Below are 18,111 nucleotides of genomic sequence, written 5' to 3'. Positions count from 1 at the left end.
TTATTTATTCATGTATAGGCTGTACGGGGGACACATGAACTGCTAGATTATATTGCACCAACCAGCAGCTACAAGGTGTCACCGATAATCAATATCAGTATCAAATACAATATCAAATTGCTGGTGATCAACAACCATGTGCAAAAGGCAATACAAAAGTGCAAAAAGGAATTATTAAATTGTCATTTACCACCCGGCTCTGCTGCAGGCACAGTGGAAAGCTGGAAGCTCTTGAGGGGACTCATTCACCCCTGTCCCCTCTCCCTGAGTGTCCCTGAGTGTCCCTGAGTGTCCCTGAGTGTCCCAGAGTGTCTCCAGCGACGTCATTCCCTGCAGGATTTGGGACAGTATAATTGAAAATTCCCCAGATTTATCTCAAACACTGCATGGGGAGGGCACAGGTGACGGCAGCGATTTCTCCGATGATGTCACTGCCCCTACGTGAAACTTTCCTGCAGCAGCCTTGGGATGTCCTCGATGGCTTTTTGGCACCGCTCAGCCACCGTGCGGCTGCCAGGGCCACCAGGCGCACCGCAGCCACCACAGGGACTCAAGAGGATGTTGTCAATGTCCCCAAGTGTCCCCAGCAGGTGATCCTTGACAAGGCGGGTGCTGGCCTCCCACAGACACTCAAACTTGGCCACTTTGGCCATCAAGGCCTGGAGGACATCAGGGGATGCCTCGTTTGTCCCCTTCAGGATGGTCTCGATGTCCCTGAGCTGCCACTCCACGTTCCAGTAGAACAAGGTGGCCTTGTCACAGGCGGCCACCAAGCGATACAGCAGCCCCAGGGCCACCTCTGCCCAACGTCCCCTCCTGGTGGCCACCATAGCCTCTGCCATGGCCTCAACGTTGGCTGCCACCACCTGGCCATTGTGCGTGGCCATTTCCAAGGTCACCTCCTCTTTGTCCAAGGCCACCATCAGCAGCTGCTCCATGACCACCTTCTCACGGAGCTTGGTGGCCTCCCTGGCCAGCCAGTCCCAACTGTCCACGAGCTTGGCCACCAACTCCCGCCATGCCTTGGCCGTGGTTCTCACATTGGCCTGGGTGGTCCCTGGGGTGGCCCAGAGAGTGGCCAGGGCCCTTCTCACGGAGGGGACAGCGGAGTGGCCCAGGGAGGTGACACCACCATGGTCCAGGATTGAACGGAGGCTCCGGGTGAATCTCCTCAGGTCCTCATGCAGGGAGCTTGGTGACTCATGTAGGCCCTTGTCCCTGTGTGGCCAAGGCAGGGTGGCCACCACCTTGCCCAGGGTGGCCACCACGGCCACCAGTGCCTGCAGCTGCTGAGGGGGCACCTGGGGAGAGGACAGGGCAGGTGTCAGGGACCTGGTGGCACTTAGAGCCTGCTGCGATGGCCCGTGTGCCCCCAAGGGGTCCCCTTTGTCCCTTTGCCCCTTTGTCAGCCTCTTGTCCCTGCTGCCCCCACCTCACTGGCCCCTGTGTCCCCCCAGTGTAGACTCTGTCATCACCCACCCCCCCCGTTGCACCTCTCGGGGCTCCATGACTGAGAAGATCTTGGGGATGCTCCGGGGACACTCCGGGGGTTGAAGGAGCCTTGGGATGTCCTCGATGGCTCTTTGGCACCACTCAGCCACTCCGCAGGCACTGGGGCCCGTGGGACCACCCGTGCTATAGTTGTCGATCACGTCGTCAATGGCTCCCAGCAGGTGATCCTTGGCCAGGAGAGCGTTGGCCACCCACAGCTGCTCGGCCTCGGCCACCTTGGCCACCAAATCTTCAGGGACATCGGTGGACACCCAATTTGTCACTTTCAGGGTGGTCTCGATGTCCCTGAGCCGCCACTGCAGCTCCCGGGGGAACGCGGTGGCTTCGTCACACGCGGCCACCAAGCACTCCAGTAGCCCCAGGGCCGCCTCCAGCTGCTGTCTCTCCATGGTGGCCCTTGCTGCCTCACTGGCAGCCACCCTGGCCTCTCTCCTCACCTGGGCTTCATGCCCGGCCACCACCTCGGCCCCCTCCTCCCTGCCCAGGGCCTGACCCATCCCCACGATGTTTTCCTGAGCTGTCCCATCACGGGCAGCCTCGTCCTGCAGCTCCCTGGCCCAGGTGACCACCCCCCTGCAGGTGCTGTGCAGCTCGGTGGCCTTCCTGGCCAGCTCGGCCCAGCTCTCCACAAGCACAGACACCGACCTCTTATACTTGCTGGCTGCCATTGTCACTCGATCCCAGGTGGTCCCTGGGGTGCTCCTGTAGGCGGCCAGGGCCCGGCTCAGGGAGGTGGGAGGATCATCATCATCGGAGGTGACATTGTGGCACCTCCAGGTGTCATCAATGCGGTGCAGGGTGACCCGGAGCTCCCTGGTGAATTCCTCCAGGCCCCAGTGCAGGCACACTGGGGACATGAGCATCGTGTCCTCGTCCCGCCTGGGCAGGGTGTCCCACAGCTCAGCCAGGGTGGACACCACCCTGACCTGTGGCTGCAGCAGGGCCGGGGACAGCTGGGGAGGGGACAGGGGAGGTGTCAGGGACCTGGTGGCACTGACGGCCTCCTGCAGCGGCCCCTGTGCCCTCCTGGGCTCCGCTTTGTCCCCTTCTTGTCCCTTTGCTGCCCTCTCTGTCCCTTTGTCACCCTCCCTGACCCCTCTGCCACCCCCCGCCACCTCCTGTTCTTCCCCCCACTTCACTCTCTGTCACCTCCCCCCTTCCTCCTATGCCCTCCTGTCCCCTTCGTGACCCCCTGTCCCTCCCACCACCCCCGTGTCCCCTCCGTCCCCCACTGCCTCCTTTCACTCCCCCCCCCGTGTCCCCTCTGTCACTCCCGTGTCCCCTCTGTCCCCTCCCCCCCCACCACTCCGGGACTGTCGCACCTCGAGGGGCTCCATGGCAGCTGGGGACACTCCACGGACACTGCGGGGATGCCTTGGGGACACTCCGGGGACACTCCGGGTGACAAACACGCCCGGGTGGCAGCTGGGGACACGCAGGAACGGAACGCAGTGAGACGGAGAAAACAGGAAGAGGTGACGACACCGCCCCTCCTCCCCCCACTGTGGAACCAGGGCAGGGCGCCAGTGTCACCCCCCGATGTCCCCAACGGGACCCCAATGTCCCCTCAGGGTCCCCAACAAGGCTCAAGTGTCCCCTGATGTCCTGTTGGGGACCCTGGGGACACACCAGGATCCTGTTGGGGACACTGTGGGGACATTGGGGACAGGAAGGTCAGGATTCCCAGAGCACCCGAATTTGAGGATTCCCAAGGCACACGAGCAGACGGTGATCGGTCCCTCAGGGCTGAGCTCCAGCGGTGCCAGTGAATTCTCTCTGCAGGGAGAGCCTGGCCACCCTCCTCCGATGCCAAAGAGCGACAGAGAGAGGCTGCCCCCAACCCCTGCCCCCCATTCTCCCGCTATCTCTGTGCCCCCTCCCAGAGAAACTCCCAAAAACCAGAGCAGTTCCCCCTCCCGCCTTCTCAAGCACTCAGCCATCAGCGCCTCTCAGCAACTCATTGGGGAAAAATTCCACGAGAAACAAGGAAAGAACAGAAAAACCCAACCCCCAACAAGGGCTGGTGGTGGCTGCGGTTTTTGGGGGTTCCAGCGACACCCGGGGCGGGGTCAGTGCTCAGCAGCAGTAGGGCCCCAAACCACAGCCGGGTGTGAGAAACCAAGTTCACTCTTTGAAAACTGTAAAAGTTTAATCGGGCTATAGAAGGATTTTGGCAATTGTCCAAAGAATTCGTCCTTAACTTAACCCATTGTTCTCCAGATCTGGTTCCACTGCAGGGCTACCAACACATTCCTGAGTTTACTTCACCAAAAGCACTTAATGTTCTTTCCTTCAGCCCTCTTTTGCAGTTTAGAAAGCAGTGGTTTTACCGCATTCTGTACTGCAGCAGCTACATGGGCTGCTTTCTGTCTCTCTGTAGTTTTATGCTGTGGTATTTGAATACCACAAATAAACAGGAGACATCCAAGTGCTGTCATGTCCCGGATTTCCTGACTTTTCCCCCCAAAGAACAAACAATAATTTCCTGGCACTGATCCCAAAATATCCAATTCCTGTGGTTCCTGACTTGTAGTATTTCAACCTTGAGCGATTGTAAATGCCTGAGCTCCTAAAGGATTTCTAGGGATTTTTTATTTTTCATACCAATTTCTGTGATCACCTCATCTTAATCAGTACACCAATTTGACCAGGCCTTGCTTAAGATGCCATAAATTTCAGCTCTGGTCCGATTTCCAAATTCTTCCATTGTGTCTGAGGGAATTCCAATCAAACAGGTGTGAAATGCATCCGAAGGGGTAGATGGTGATAAGCAGAAAGGTTCTTGCCCTGTTCTGTTAGCCCATGTAACCCACGTGTTAGCTCGCTGCTCTGTATTGTATACTCCCTGCGTTTCCCTAATCCCTGCACTGAGCAACCTTGTCAATATTTGCCAGACTGCTGCCATTGCTGCCCTTGTTGTCCATCACGCCTGCGCTTTGCCCAAATTGCTTTAGCCCGTTCCCACTCAGAATCTCTAAAGTGATGGATTTGTGGCATTGCTATTCCTACTCCACATTCAGTAGCTGTTATCTTGCTCTCTAGTACAATTTGGTTTACTAGAGCAATAAAAGCAAGGTTAAACTTCACCCACAGTAACAATGTTTGCTCATCTACTTCTATCTAAGATACATCCTGGTGAGAGCTCTGATATCCTCCTGAGTTACACCCTAAAAATTTAGCTAATGGTACTCTCGGGGTAATAGTGTTTAGTATGTGAAAGCAGTTATTGCATAACGTATCATCCATGTAGTGATAGACGATATGCTCAGGGAATTGCTGCCAAACAGGTTCTACACTCAAGCGACATAAATTTGGCTCATTATAGGGGAGTTTTCAATTTTTTGGGTTAAACAAACTTATTCTTACTTTTTGTAGGGTTCTGCCTTATTGACAGATGGAACAGAAAAGGCAAAATGACTCGTGTCATGTGGATGCAAGGGAACGGTGCAAAAACAATCTTTGAGATCAATGATCAATAGATTCCATGACTCAGGTATCATAGCAGGAGATGGAAATCCAGGTTGCAAGGCACCCACACTTAGCATCACTGCATTAACAGCACCTAAGTCACGTAGCAACCTCCATTCCCACTCTTTATGGAGATGGCAAAAACTGGGGTGTTCCAAGGGCTTGTGGATGGCTTTGTGTGCCCTTCCTAAGCTGTTCTTGCACTAATTGTTGGATTATGGGCAGCTTTTCCTTTGACAGCGGCCCCTGATCAATCCACCCAGGTTTATCCGTGGCCCAGCTGATTTTGAGGATTGGCTGCCCTCCTTTGGCCGCTGCTAAAAAGGCTGTGGAACAATGGGAGCTTTTAACTGGCTTAGCCGATCTTTACTAAACAAACCTAGTGAAGTACCAGGAGTTTGCATGACATAAGGCCTTGTAGATACACTCACTCCATCTGGGAAAGTAAAAGTAATTATTTCCCTGCTCATCTGAGTTGCCTGAGTCCCTCCAATCCCTGCAATGCCTAAAGCAGGATCAACCAATGCCCAATTTTTTGGTCATATTGTGTTTGAAATGATGGTTACATCTGCTCCAGTGTCAGTTTTGAGTTTCTTATTAATAGAATCACCATTAGGATGTGTCAGGGTTACCTGTTTGTCTGGTTTACCTCTTGTGATGTCCATGGCCCAATATACTTCTGGTTTACCTGTGGAACCAAAGCTTCCTGTTCCCCGTTCCTTGTGGCCTGTACAGGGGACACAAGACTTAAAAGGAACAAGCTGAGCAATTCATGAAATTTTTGGAATAGATACAGGAGGGAAAAACGTTCTAATCATAATTTTAACAACCCCTTGATTGTCTGCATCAATAACCCCAGGAATTAGATCCAATCTCTTTTTACTGGCAGATGATCTCCCTAACAGACAAGCACCCAGCCCATCGCCCAAGAGTCCTTTTACATTGGTATCTATCAGGTGCACCGCAGAGTCCGTGATGGTCACGTCTACTGCGGTTCCCACGTCCACCCCGGCGCTTCCGGAGTTGATGATGTGAGTGAGCAAAGCCCTCCTCCTCCTCCGTGGGAGGCTGAGCTATCCAGGCAGCTCTCCGTACTTGTTTTGTGATGCCTGGAGAGAAGGCGCTCCCAGACCCGTTTCCCTGGAACCGACATTCTTTAGTATTGTGGTTATCATTTTTGCAGCTAGAACAATTTTTTTTCATAGTTGCAGAGTTACGCTGACTCCCAACATGTCTGATTTTACCACATCCAAAGCACTTAATGTTCTTTCCTTCGGCTCTCTTTTGCAGTTTAGAAAGCAGTGGTTTTACCACATCCTGTACTGCAGCAGCTGCCTGGGCTGCTTTTTGTGTCTCTGTAGTTCTAGCCATAAGTTCCAGCTTTTCTGTAACATCAGCTCCCTTCCTTAATCTTCCCAAAATCCGCTGAGTTTTATCATTAGCATTGTCAAAAACAAACAGATTGAACAATTTTACCTTTCTGTCTGAATCCAAATCAGGATGAGCATAGGTAGCTTCATGCAATCTGTCTAGAAATTTATCAAAGCCCTCATTCATTCCTGGGTGAATCTGTGTAAAAGATTTAGTGCGTAACCCATCTGGAAGTGCAAGGATGGCATTATGTGCTGGTTGTTGGCTCATCTGCAAGACTTGATCAATGCTCCCGGCCTGGGCAGTGGCAGCAGCCCAGGGCCCTTGGCCAAGGAACTGTTGTGCTGTTAAACCATGCAGAGGATCACCCTGCACTCCAGGTCTGCTGCTTCCTGAGCACACTTTTCCTCCCGGCTTTTATGGAACATCACCCGCTGATGGGGTGGCATTAGAAGTATTTCTAGGGTATACACATCAGCTGGAATTAATGTGTTTTAGATGTAAAAATATACTGCAGAAGTGACTGTGCAAGCTGGGATTTTAAACCAAATTGTGAAATTGCAGCTCTTAACCTTTCTAAAATCTTCCAGTCAAAAAGTTCCCAAATTCTACCAGCAGCATTAGTCACTACAGGAAAAGCCTCTGCATCATTTGAGAGAAAAGTCCCTTCTACAACAGCTTCTGTAATAACTCCCTTGCACTTTCGTTTCTGAGCTGCTTCTCTGTCAGGGTCACATTCCAACTCTAATTAAACTTTTTTTACAGCATGAGAGGGAGGATTTCCTTTAACCAGCTCGAATGCTGGCTCAGAAACAAACTGAGAGAGTGGTGACCGTTTTCTTGGTTGTCTGTCTCTCTATAATTGGCAAGTCAATTTTCTCAAAAGAATAGTGTCTTTTGGGGACAACTGAATCCTTTTGTTGAATTACCAATATTTGCAAATTGTCCACTGAAGATTTTAAATCCTCTTCTATAGAAGCATTATTTATAATAAAATCTCCTTTTCACTTCCAGTTTCTAAGTTACTGTTATCTACAATTTCTTCACTCTGAGTACAACTGACCTTTGTCTGACAGCCCAACCCCCCCGAAGAGGCAGCAGCTTCCTCTTTCTCGCTCTGAGCTGGAGGAGCAGTCGGGGCAATGCTCGATTCTGAGCTCAGGGGCTGTGGGCTGCGTGAGGGAATTTCTAAGGTGGTAGAAAACAGCTGCTGGACTGAAGTTACTGGAAATGCCTGAGGCTGTTCTGACTCAGAGGCGAGGGCTGAAGCAGCTTTCCTCTCTGCCTTTGAGGCTCGCAACACCTCAATGATAATTTTCCACAAAGTAGAATATTTAGACGCCTCTTTTGCCTCACTCCCGCCAGATGCAATGCTGTCCCACAACATCCACCCCACAGCTTCCCATGTCAAAATCTCAAAAGCAACCTGTGCTCCTGCTATGAGATTATGGTCCCAAGCCCAGTGCAATAGTCCCTTCAAATTGGAGGCATCATACTTTTGTTCTCTCTTAGAGAGGATGTGTTGGAGGAGTTTCTGACCACCTTCCCTTTCATGCTCAGACCCCATCTCCTCCCCGGCCGCTCACCTTGATCAGGGTGAGATTCAAGTCATCTACGATTGGAGCTCCAGTAACCTTTCCCTCTCCCCGGTGCAGTGAGGATACTTTCCACCGGCTGCTCCGCTCCTCGAGGGTTGGCTCCAATCCCTGCACAGCAGCCAAATTGCCAACCTCGAGTCCCTTTAGTGCTGCGACATTGGGCCTGCCCACGTTCTGCACCAGAAATGGGGGGTGTGGAGGTTCATGGACATCACACCGTGACCAACATGATCCAGCGAAGCCAAATTTATTATCCCTAAAAAGACTATATTTATAATAAATCTCTACTGTCCATGTGTCTCTATCTAATACATGATTGGTTAATCCTGGCTGTTCACGGGTCTAAATTAGAATGCTGATTGGATCTCCTAATTTTTCACACGTCTCGCTGTTGCCGTCTGGCCCACCCATGGCTCACTTTTTTCTTTCTTTCCCAAGCTCGCTGACAAACCTGCTGAGTCCTGGTGACTCTTCTTCTTGTATCTCTTTCAAGGATATACTGACCCCATTTCTGAACGTGTCCATTATCCATTGTTTGTGATCGTGTCCATTGTCCATCAGTACAAGCAGGCTGGATTGTGCATGGGCTGCATGTGGCCATTGTCCTGCAAGAACTCCTCAGTCTGCAAAAAACTCTGAACATGGATCAATGAAAACTCCCAGAAAATTCCCCAGATTTGTCACAAATCCCATGTGGGGAGGGGAGAGGGCACTGGTGACAGCAGCGATGTATCCAATGATGTCATTGCCCTCAATGACGTCACAGTGGTGACATCACTGTCCCCACAGCAGCCTCGGGATGTCCTCAATGGCTTTTTGGCACCGCTCGGCCACCATGTGGCCATCGGAGCCTTTAGAGCCACCAGAGCCACCTGGGCCACCAGGGCCACCAGAGCCACAAGAGTTCCCAGGGCGCTTTGTGAGGAGCCTGCAGATGTCCCCAAGTGTCCCCAGCAGGTGACACGCGTGGCCAGGTGGGCCCTGTGGCCACCAAGGCCCTGGGGGCATCGGGGGACGCCTCATTTGTCCCCTTCAGGATGGCCTCGATGGCCTCGAGCCAGCGGTGCATCTCAAAGACGAAATGCCTGGCTCTTTCAGAAACAACCACCAAGTGCTCCAGCAGCCCCTGGGTCACCTCCGAGCGCTGTTCCCTCCTGGTGGCCGCCTCCTCCTCCTCACTGGCTGCCTCCTCCTCCTCCTCCTCACTGGCCACTGTCACCCGGGCCTTGGGCACGGCCCCTGCCGCTGTACGCATCCACAGTCACTGCGAGCCAAACTCGGGGTTTTAGCAGCTGACATAATATAAAGTCTGTTTGCCAGATTTCTCCATATCTCTGTGGCTTTGAGGCCTCTGGGGTTGACTCCCCTGGACCACAATGGTGATTTTTGGCAGTGAGGATGAAGCAAAGTGAAAATCTTCCAGGATAGAAATCCATTTTAATTTAGGTGAAATGTACATTTTTGAGTTGAGCCTGTGCTTAGAAACCATAGTTCTTTAGCCAGGCTGCAAGGCCTAAGCTCAGTGAAGTTACTTCCGGGAAGGACAGAGATAAAGGGGAGGAGACAGAAGATGATAGAGAGAGACAGGGACTGCTGTAAGGGCAAGTCAGCCTGACCTCGGAATTCTTTCTGATAAAAAAGTACTGGTGGTAAAAGTCACACAAAACCCATAAAAATGAATATGTATGAACCTATCGTGAAACTGTGTGCGTGTGTATTTGGGAGGGGGATAAAAGGAGACCTGAAGTTCTCAGAGGTGCACGTGCCTTTTGAGGAGAGTTTTCTCCTCACGTGTCCGGCGCCGTAATAAAACACACTGAGCTTTACAACTTTGATAAAGTTGTGAGGTTTCTTCTTTTCTCTGCAAAACAAGGACACGAGGCGACGACGTGCTTTGCATCAGCGGCTGAAATCCCGCATTTCTCGGCGAGTGCTTTAGCTCCAATATGAAGGGATTCCTGTAGCTGACGGGCTTCTCTCAGCGTCTTGTGGCGGCGTCTGCCTCGTCGTTGCCGATTTGAAAGAATCCTTTAATCAGATTGTGGCTGTTGACGTGGATGACAGATACGGCGCCTTTTCGGGAACAAAGTGCCTCTTCAAGCATCATCGCCACTGTGGACACTGACACGCCGGGTCCAGACATGGCTGGGCAGAGCTTGGCCACAAACACAGAGTTGGTTACGATGTTGAGGTGCTCTTCTGGGAACAGCCCACGTGCTAGGACCACGGCTGTCACAGACGTTTTTTCATAGAAATCGTTTCTTTGGGATTTGTTCATCTTCTGGGAAGCTGAGGCCCCAGAAAGAGAATGTAAACAATGATTATCAGCTGCTGTGGAATGCAATAGGGTGCACCTGTCTTTGGCTCATGTTCCACGTGTACAATTAAGGGCCAATCACAGGGCAAGCTCTCTGGAACACAGTGACAGAGAACCCTCTTGGTTTTAGATTCTATTCTATTCTTAGCTTAGCAAGCCTCTGCAGCTTCTCTCTTTATTCCTATTAGTAGAGTAATAATGTATTATATACCATATATCAATAAATCCAGCCTTCTGATCATGAACCAAGGTTCCGTCTCTCACCCTGAAGGCCTCATCAGGACGCTGTACTACGCGGCGGCTGCTTCGAGTTGCTGCACCGAAAGCGTTGGGTCGGTTGTTCTGATGCAACGCCGCCGCTCTCCTGACTGCCATGCCACCGCTGCGGTGGAGGTTTACGAAGCTGTGTTGCGGCGTGTTGCAATTTCCTGTTTCCAACTTCCCAGTCCCTTCCCCAGGTGTGGCAATGCCCCTCTCCCTTCCCCCTCGCCCCCTTGCTGAGTGAGTTCTGTCCATCAGGGTGAACGTTCCCGCAAGGCCATCGTGTGGTTGGTCGCGTTCCAAGGGTGCCCTTCAGGCCTGGGGCTCATTGGCCTGTCTGGGTGTCCCTCGTCCCCTGGGACCATCCTCCTCCCACCTGGTTGGTGCTCACCTGTCCCTCTCCCTGTCCCGGAGCTTAAAAGGTCCCTCAGGCCACGTGCTCGGGATTCTGTTGGAGCTGTTACCTGACATTCACACCTCTGTGACCATGCCATAAACTCTGGATATCAACCCTCCGGCAGAATCCGCTCTCTTTTCCTCTCCACCATCGCCTGAAGCCTTCCCACCTGAGGTAAACTGAGTTTCTACAAACCTGGCTTTGTTTCCATGCCCAGCTGCAGCATCCAGCCAGCCAAAGGTGTCTCTGGGGTGAAACGCCTCAGCTGCCGCCTTTGGCCCAGCAGCAAGGGTCAGACCAGCCCAGGCACAATCTGCCGGGTGATATTGGGATTCTTGTTCCAATAAAGATGTGTCCGTGAAGACCGTGGGTCCTGCTTGTGATCAGTGGATTATCTTTGGTGGGAGGTCGATGTCGACGATCGCCAGCAGCTGAGTCCAAGGGGGTTTTGCTGCACAGCGAATCTCTCCTCCAAATCCAGCAAGGCCTATGGCGAGCTGCTCTGATATTGTTGATACCTGCACGCAAAGCTGCTTGCCGAAGGGCGTTGTAATCTTGTTGTTGTATTTCTAAAGTCCCATACTGCTGTATTCCTATTTCTAATGTCTCGTGCCTTCTCGGGGATACTTCTTGGGGGCGGTTCTTCACAGCTCTGACTTCTGCTGGTTATCAGCTCAACTCAGCTGGCCAGGCCCAGCCCCTTCCATCCCAGTTATCTTCACGAGCTACAGCTGCAGCCCAGTTAAGGACAAAAAACAACCAGGGCTTAGCAGGGCAAGGCCTATACACAGATATTTAATATGCAATATAGATATTTTCCTCAGACTCCTACTATAGAAGGGCAGAAATATCCTGGCGGGTTCAACGCCCAAACGCCTCAGGGCGAGTTTCCTGCCTTTCATGGCAAGGCTGCTCAGGCACTCAACTCCCGGGGAAAAAGCGCGTGATGGTTTTCCCAAGGCCACCCATGGGCTGGGCTTTGTCGGGGGGTCCTTGGACTACTTCTCCTACTCCCCCTTTCTTTGTAAAGTGGACACACAAATCAACCAGCGCGCCTGAGTCCCATCTGGCGAGCGTGCTCACCGACACCTGATGTTTGATAAAACGGAGCGAGCTTATCGCTTCTGGTGTCAGAGTCTCTCGCTCCCGTGGGTTTTTCCCTCCCAGGAGGTCGTTTAGGGGGTCCATGACCTCGGGAGGGATCAGGACGATGTTGCAGAGCCATTGTAGGGATCCTACCAGCTGCTGGGTGTCATGGAGCGTCTTGATGTCTCGGTGGAATTTTATCTGGGGAGGGGTTATACAGAAGTATGAAATTCCCGTTCCCAAAAGGGTGATGCAGGGTGCCCTTTTAATTTTGCACTTGCGAATTCGAACCCATTTGTTTTCAAGGTCTGTGCCCATTAACCGTGGTACACTGGAACTGTGTAGTGCATGGTCTGCCCCAGTCACCAAGGCCAGCTGCCTTGCGCAGTTATCCTCCCATTTCGTTTAAAAACAATCATCCCTGCCCCATCAAAAATTAATGTGCATGTTTGATAAAGTCAAATGGGAGCATGTCATCCCCCCCAAAAACGCTATCGATAAGGGTGGAAACCATAGCTGAATTAATTGCTCTGTCTGCAATTGCTTTAACAATTGCTTGCACATCCTTGGGGTTCACCGGCGAGTAGGTTCTCTGATTTTCACCTTGCCCTCCCACTCGGACTGGGAACGCCAGCGTGGCTGATGGGGCCCCATCGGCGCATGTTATTGTTATCTTCCTCCAGTCTATAAACAGGGTTTGTTTGTTCCATTTTAACTTCCCCCTAACACGAGCAGGAGCCTTGTGGTTACTAATCTTGCCCACTCTCACTTCCTCTTTGTCAAGAGTCATCAAACCACTCATCATCCCAGCTCGAGTTTGACTCAGGTTCAGAAGTTCCTGACTGAATAACTCCGGACTCTGGAATCTTTTTCTTGGGCTCCTACCCCGTCCCTTTCTCCTAGGATTGGGCCACTCCTTCCCCCTAGACTTGCCCCGCCTCCTGCTGGGGGAGGCTCCTGTCTTATGAGGATATGTTTTCAGACAAAACTATTATAACTAGAACTATTTAGCATTGTAACTAAGCTCTGATTGGCCCTGGTTCCCCCTCCAGGTCTGCGTGGTCGCTCCAACCCCCGGCCTGTTGTTTTCTGATGCAAGGCAAGGCGACCTGGTTCTGAGGAAATGGCACGGCGACTCAAACTCTCCAGGGTCACTCGGGCCAAAGATGCACGCAGGCACCACTATGGTGGACGATCCAAAGGCCTTTATTGTCTCGTCTTGTCGGGTTTTATACGTCAGAAATTCTTACTTTACTGTAATTAGTTAGTAAAGAGTAGAAAGTTACTAATGTTAAGAGAAACTACATTCTTAAGTGATCCCTTATTACTAAGCGTTAAGAAAAGAAAAATCTTGCTGCTTTCTGTGACATCGCGAAATTTTCCAAACGCCTAACCCTATCTACTACAGCCAGGGCACGGCCAGCAAACATTCTCACACAGCTTTCCAGGCCTCTTGCTCTTGCTGAGTCTTTTACAGAGCCTGCACGACTTTTCCCCATGATTTAAGACACCTCCCTGAACGTGAGGACATTGTTTCCTCAGCCAGAACCGTGGTACACTTATCCCATATTTCTGGGTGGATATGTCCAACAGCCGGTCAATGATCCTAACTGCAATAGCCTCGGCACTGCGAGGGTAAAATCCTTGGTTTACAATCAATCTACATTGATTATGGATCTGAAATACGACCTTCACGAGGCCTTCCATCCTCCTCTCTAGTCCTGGAGCGTCTCCTCCCTACCAAAGCTGGTCCAGGCTCTTTGGCCACCGTTCACCCATCCAGGTGATTCCCGGTTTCCGGATGGTTTCCTGGATTTCGGCACCCTCCGCTGAGGTGTGGTGACCTGGATTGGGAATGGCACGGCGGCCAAACCCCGGCCGCTCGGGCCATGAGCTCACAGACACCAGCATGGTGCACGGTACTGTTGGGAATTTAGCTGACTAGAGACTGGAAAAGTACAAAACCATGGCTAATTCCAAATCCTACACCTGCTAGATAGCGTGTCCTTGGGCCTAGCTGCAGTATGATAACTAATAGTGAAAGAGACATGAGAAGAGATATAACCCCTAAGGAATGAGGAAGAGTCGATGGTATAGTTTAACCAATAGATCGCTTGGCTTACAGAATATTCATAAGCTTATTATTTGCTGTATAAGTGTCTGATGCTTTCTTCAATAAACTGGACCTGTGATGAACCATCCTAGTCCTAGTCTCTTTTTCTCTACACTTTATTAAGATTTTACTGGGGTTACACAAACTCAGCTCTACCCATGACACAGACAGAGCGTTGCTGGAGGCCAACCAACTTTAACAGCTGAGTGATTCTGTCTGCCCGTACAACGCGAAACCTTCCGATCGCCTGTCCCTAACTTACCACAAGGGAGGGGACACCAGGGTGGCCCAGGGATGTGACACCAGGGTGGCCCCAGAAGGTGACATTACCAGGTTCAGGGTCGCATGGAGGCTCCGGGTGAATCTCCTCAGGTCCTCGTGCGAGTTTAGGGACTTGTCCCAGTGCGGCGCCATCACGGCGGCCGCCACCATGCCCAGGGTGGCCACCACGGCCACCAGCGCCTGCAGCTGCTGAGGGGACACCTGGGGAGAGGACAGCAAAGTGTCAGGGAGCTGGTGGCACTTAGAGCCTGCTGCAATGGCCCCTGTGCCCCCAAGGGGTCCCCTTTGTCCCTTTGCCCCTTTGTCAGCCTCTTGTCCCTGCTGCCCCCGCCCCATTGGCCTCTGTGTCCCCAAAATGTAGACTCTGTCCTCCCCCACCCCCCCCATTGCACCTCTTGGGGCTCCACACTCACTGGGGAGATCTTGGGGATGCTCCGGGGACACTCCGGGGGTTGAAGGAGCCTTGGGATGTCCTCGATGGCTCTTTGGCACCGCTCGGCCACCCCGCAGGCACTGGGGCCCGTGGGACCACCCGTGCTATAGTAGTCGATGATGTCGTCAATGGCTCCCAGCACATGATCCTTGGCCAGGCGGGCATTGGCCACCCACAGCTGCTCTGCCGCGGCCACCTTGGCCACCAAGCTCTCAGGGACATCGGCAGACACCCAATTTGTCACCTCCAGGGCCGCCTCGATGTCCCTGAGCCGCCACTGAAGCTCCCGGGGGAACGCGGTGGCTTCGTCACACGCGGCCACCAAGCGCTCCAGCAGCCCCAGGGCCGCCTCCAGCTGCTGTCTCACCATGGTGGCCCTTCTTCTCTGGCTGACAACCACCACGGCCACTCTCCTCACCTGGTCTTCATGCCCGGCCACCACCTCGGCCCCCTCCTCCCTGCCCAGGGCCTGACCCAGCCCCACCATGTTTTCCTGAGCTGTCCCATCACGGGCAGCCTCGTCCTGCAGCTCCCTGGCCCAGGTGACCACCCCCCTGCAGGTGCTGTGCAGCTCGGTGGCCTTCCTGGCCAGCTCGGCCCAGCTCTCCACAAGCACAGACACCGACCTCTGCCACTTCCCGGCTGCCATTTTCACATCGTCCCAGGTGGTCCATGGGGTGCTCCTGTAGGCGGCCAGGGCCCGGCTCACGGAGGCGGCAGGGCCATCATCATCGGAGGTGACATTGTGGCGCCACGAGGTGTCATGAATGCGGTACAGAGTGACCCGGAGCTCCCTGGTGAATTCCTCCAGGCCCCAGTGCAGGCACACTGGGGACATGAGCATCGTGTCCTCGTCCCGCCTGGGCAGGGTGTCCCACAGCTCACCCAGGGTGGACACAATTCTGACCTGTGGCTGCAGCAGGGCTGGGGACAGCTGGGGAGGGGACAGGGGAGGTGTCAGGGACCTGGTGGCACTTTTGGTGTCCTGAGGTGGCCTCCTGCACCTGAGAGTTCCCCTTTGTGCCCCTCCCTGGAGGGCTCTGCTGCTCATCTGTCCCTCCTTTGTTCCTGCTGCCACCCCTGCCACTTCCTCGTAGCATCTGCCACCCCCTGCCCCCTCTGCTGTCCCCTCTGCCACCCCCCTGTCCCCTCTGCTGTCCCCTCTGCTCTCGAGGGTCCAGGTCGCTCTGACCCCGAGATTGTTAATAGGGTCTTTCCAGCCTGCGTGCTTGAAGAATGAGTCAGAGCTCTTCATTTCCTGGTCTGAAGGTTGTTTATTGCGTCTTATCTATAAACATTTTCTTCCTGCCTTGCCACAGTCCATGCAGCAGGACGTTTCCAGGAACACTGCCTGGCCCTGGGGTGGTATTAACTCTTTATAGTAAAAACTATGCAGACAATGTTTAAAATTTCTTTCTAATACCAATCACCTATGTTAGACAGTGAGCTCCTACTCTAAACCAATCTAAAAGTGCCCACATCACAGCAGAAGATGGAGGCAGAGAAGAAGGAGAAAGGCTGGACACCCTCAAATCCCTCCACCTTATCCCCGAAACCCCCATTCTAGAAACCCCAAAAATCTATTTTTTTTTCCCCTGTGATAATTTCACTATTATGCTACTTAAACTGCTGTGGCTTGCTGGTCTTCGTACAAGGCTGGTAATTTTCTCCACGGGTAATAATCAACCCCACAGGTGTTCTGGGCTCTGTGCCAGGGTTTCTGAACCCCCTGGCTGGGCTCTTGGCCGTTCTGGGCAGCCAGAGAGATGTCCTGAGTTGCGACACTCTGCCACCCCCCTGCTGTCCCCTCTGCCACCCTCTCATAGCTCCTGTCACTCCCTGGTCCCCTCCGCTGTCCCCTGTGCCACCCTCCTGTCCCCTGTGCCAACCTCCTGTCCCCTCTGCTGTCCCCTCTGCCACCCCGCGCCAGTCCCCGGGCCCCCTCCCCCGCCGTCTCCCCCCATATTCCCCTCCAGTCGCACCTCTTTGGGCTCCATGGTCACTGGGGACACCTCAGGGACACCCTGGGGACACTTTGGGGACGCTCTGGTGGCGAAGGAGCCCCGGGACCAGCGGCGGTTCCAGCACAGAAACAGGTCCGGGAACGGCGCCGAGAAAAGGCGGAGCCGCCTCAGAAACGGCCGGGAAGGGGCCGGGCGCCCGCTCTTTCCGCTACCGCCCTTATACATAAAAGCTGCGGGATTTGGGCGCTTTGACTCCATCCCAGGGGATTTAGGGTCCATCCCCAGGGGGTTTAGGCTCAGTTCCAACATTTCCTGGCGGATTTTGCCGTTCCCGGCCCAGAACCGGTCCCCGTGGCGGTGCCAAGCAAATTGCGGAGCCGCCTCAGGAAGGGCCGGAAAGGGGCTGGGCGTCCGCTCTTTCCAGTACCGCCCTTATGCATAAAAGCTCCAGAATCGGGGCGCTTTGGCTCAATCGCAGAGGAATTAGGATCCATCCCCAGTGGATTTAGGCTCAGTCCCGGCATTTCCAGGCGGATTCCGCCGTTCCCGCTGGATTTATGAGGAAATGCGGAGCGCTCTGAGGAGCGGACAGAGCTGCCCTCACGCAAGATGGCGGCGCAGCCTCACGCCAGAGACGGGCAGTTTGCGCTGGTTGAGCTTGGGGAGCGCTCCTGGGAGACCTTACTGGATGGATTCGGGCGCTTTGGTTGCATGCCAGGGAATTAAGGCTCAGCCCCAGGGGATTTAGGCTCCATCCCGCCATTTCCAGGCGGATTCCGCCGTTCCCGCTGGATTTATGAGGGAACGCGGAGCGCTCTGAGGACCGAGCGGAGCTGCCCTCACGCAAGACGGCGGCGCAGCCTCACGCCAGAGACGGACAGCTTGCGCTGGTTGAGGCTAAGGAGCACTCCTGGGGGACGCTGCTGGGTAGATTGGGGGACTTTGGTTGAATCCCAGAGGATTTAGGCTCCATCCCGCAATTTCCAGGCGGATTTCGCCGTTTCTGGCCGGATTTATGAGGGAACGCGGAGCGCTCCGAGGGGCGGGCGGAACTGCCCTCCCCCAAGAGGGCGGCGCTGCTTCCGGGAAAGAGCGGGAGCTGTCCTGGCTCTCTTTAGAGGGCCCAGGTGTCCTGCAGGGTTTTAGGCCGAGTTTGGGGCGGCTTAAGCGGAATTATGGGGGGATTTAGACTGAGATTCGGGGATTTAAGTGGAGTTTGGAATCCCCGTTGCTCTGCCCAGCTGTGGGACCACATCCAGGACCGAGCGGAACTGCCCTCACCCAAGATGGCGGCGCGGCTTCACCCCAG

The 18,111-nt window shown here is 53.6% G+C and overlaps 2 protein-coding genes across 2 annotated transcripts; both read right to left on the bottom strand.

The window, feature by feature from the left end:
* On the bottom strand, window positions 1-3,268 carry LOC131570245 (uncharacterized). The gene is made up of 3 exons (XM_058822607.1): window positions 2,835-3,268; window positions 1,494-2,465; window positions 1-1,301 (listed from the first exon to the last, which is right to left on the bottom strand). Exons 1-3 carry the CDS (start codon window positions 2,847-2,849, stop codon window positions 438-440), a joined length of 1,851 nt encoding a protein of 616 aa, XP_058678590.1. The 5' UTR covers window positions 2,850-3,268; the 3' UTR covers window positions 1-437.
* A 10,454-nt stretch (window positions 3,269-13,722) lies between these two features.
* On the bottom strand, window positions 13,723-17,775 carry LOC131570250 (uncharacterized). Its single transcript, XM_058822613.1, has 3 exons — window positions 16,821-17,775; window positions 14,819-15,772; window positions 13,723-14,606 (listed from the first exon to the last, which is right to left on the bottom strand). The coding sequence occupies exons 1-3, from the start codon at window positions 17,109-17,111 to the stop codon at window positions 14,382-14,384; spliced, it is 1,470 nt and encodes a 489-aa protein (XP_058678596.1). The 5' UTR covers window positions 17,112-17,775; the 3' UTR covers window positions 13,723-14,381.
* Between the last annotated feature and the right edge of the window lie 336 nt (window positions 17,776-18,111).

Source organism: Ammospiza caudacuta, chromosome 33 (genome assembly GCF_027887145.1).
Source record: "Ammospiza caudacuta isolate bAmmCau1 chromosome 33, bAmmCau1.pri, whole genome shotgun sequence".
Taxonomy (NCBI): domain Eukaryota; kingdom Metazoa; phylum Chordata; class Aves; order Passeriformes; family Passerellidae; genus Ammospiza; species Ammospiza caudacuta.
This window is presented reverse-complemented; position numbering and strand designations above follow the sequence as displayed.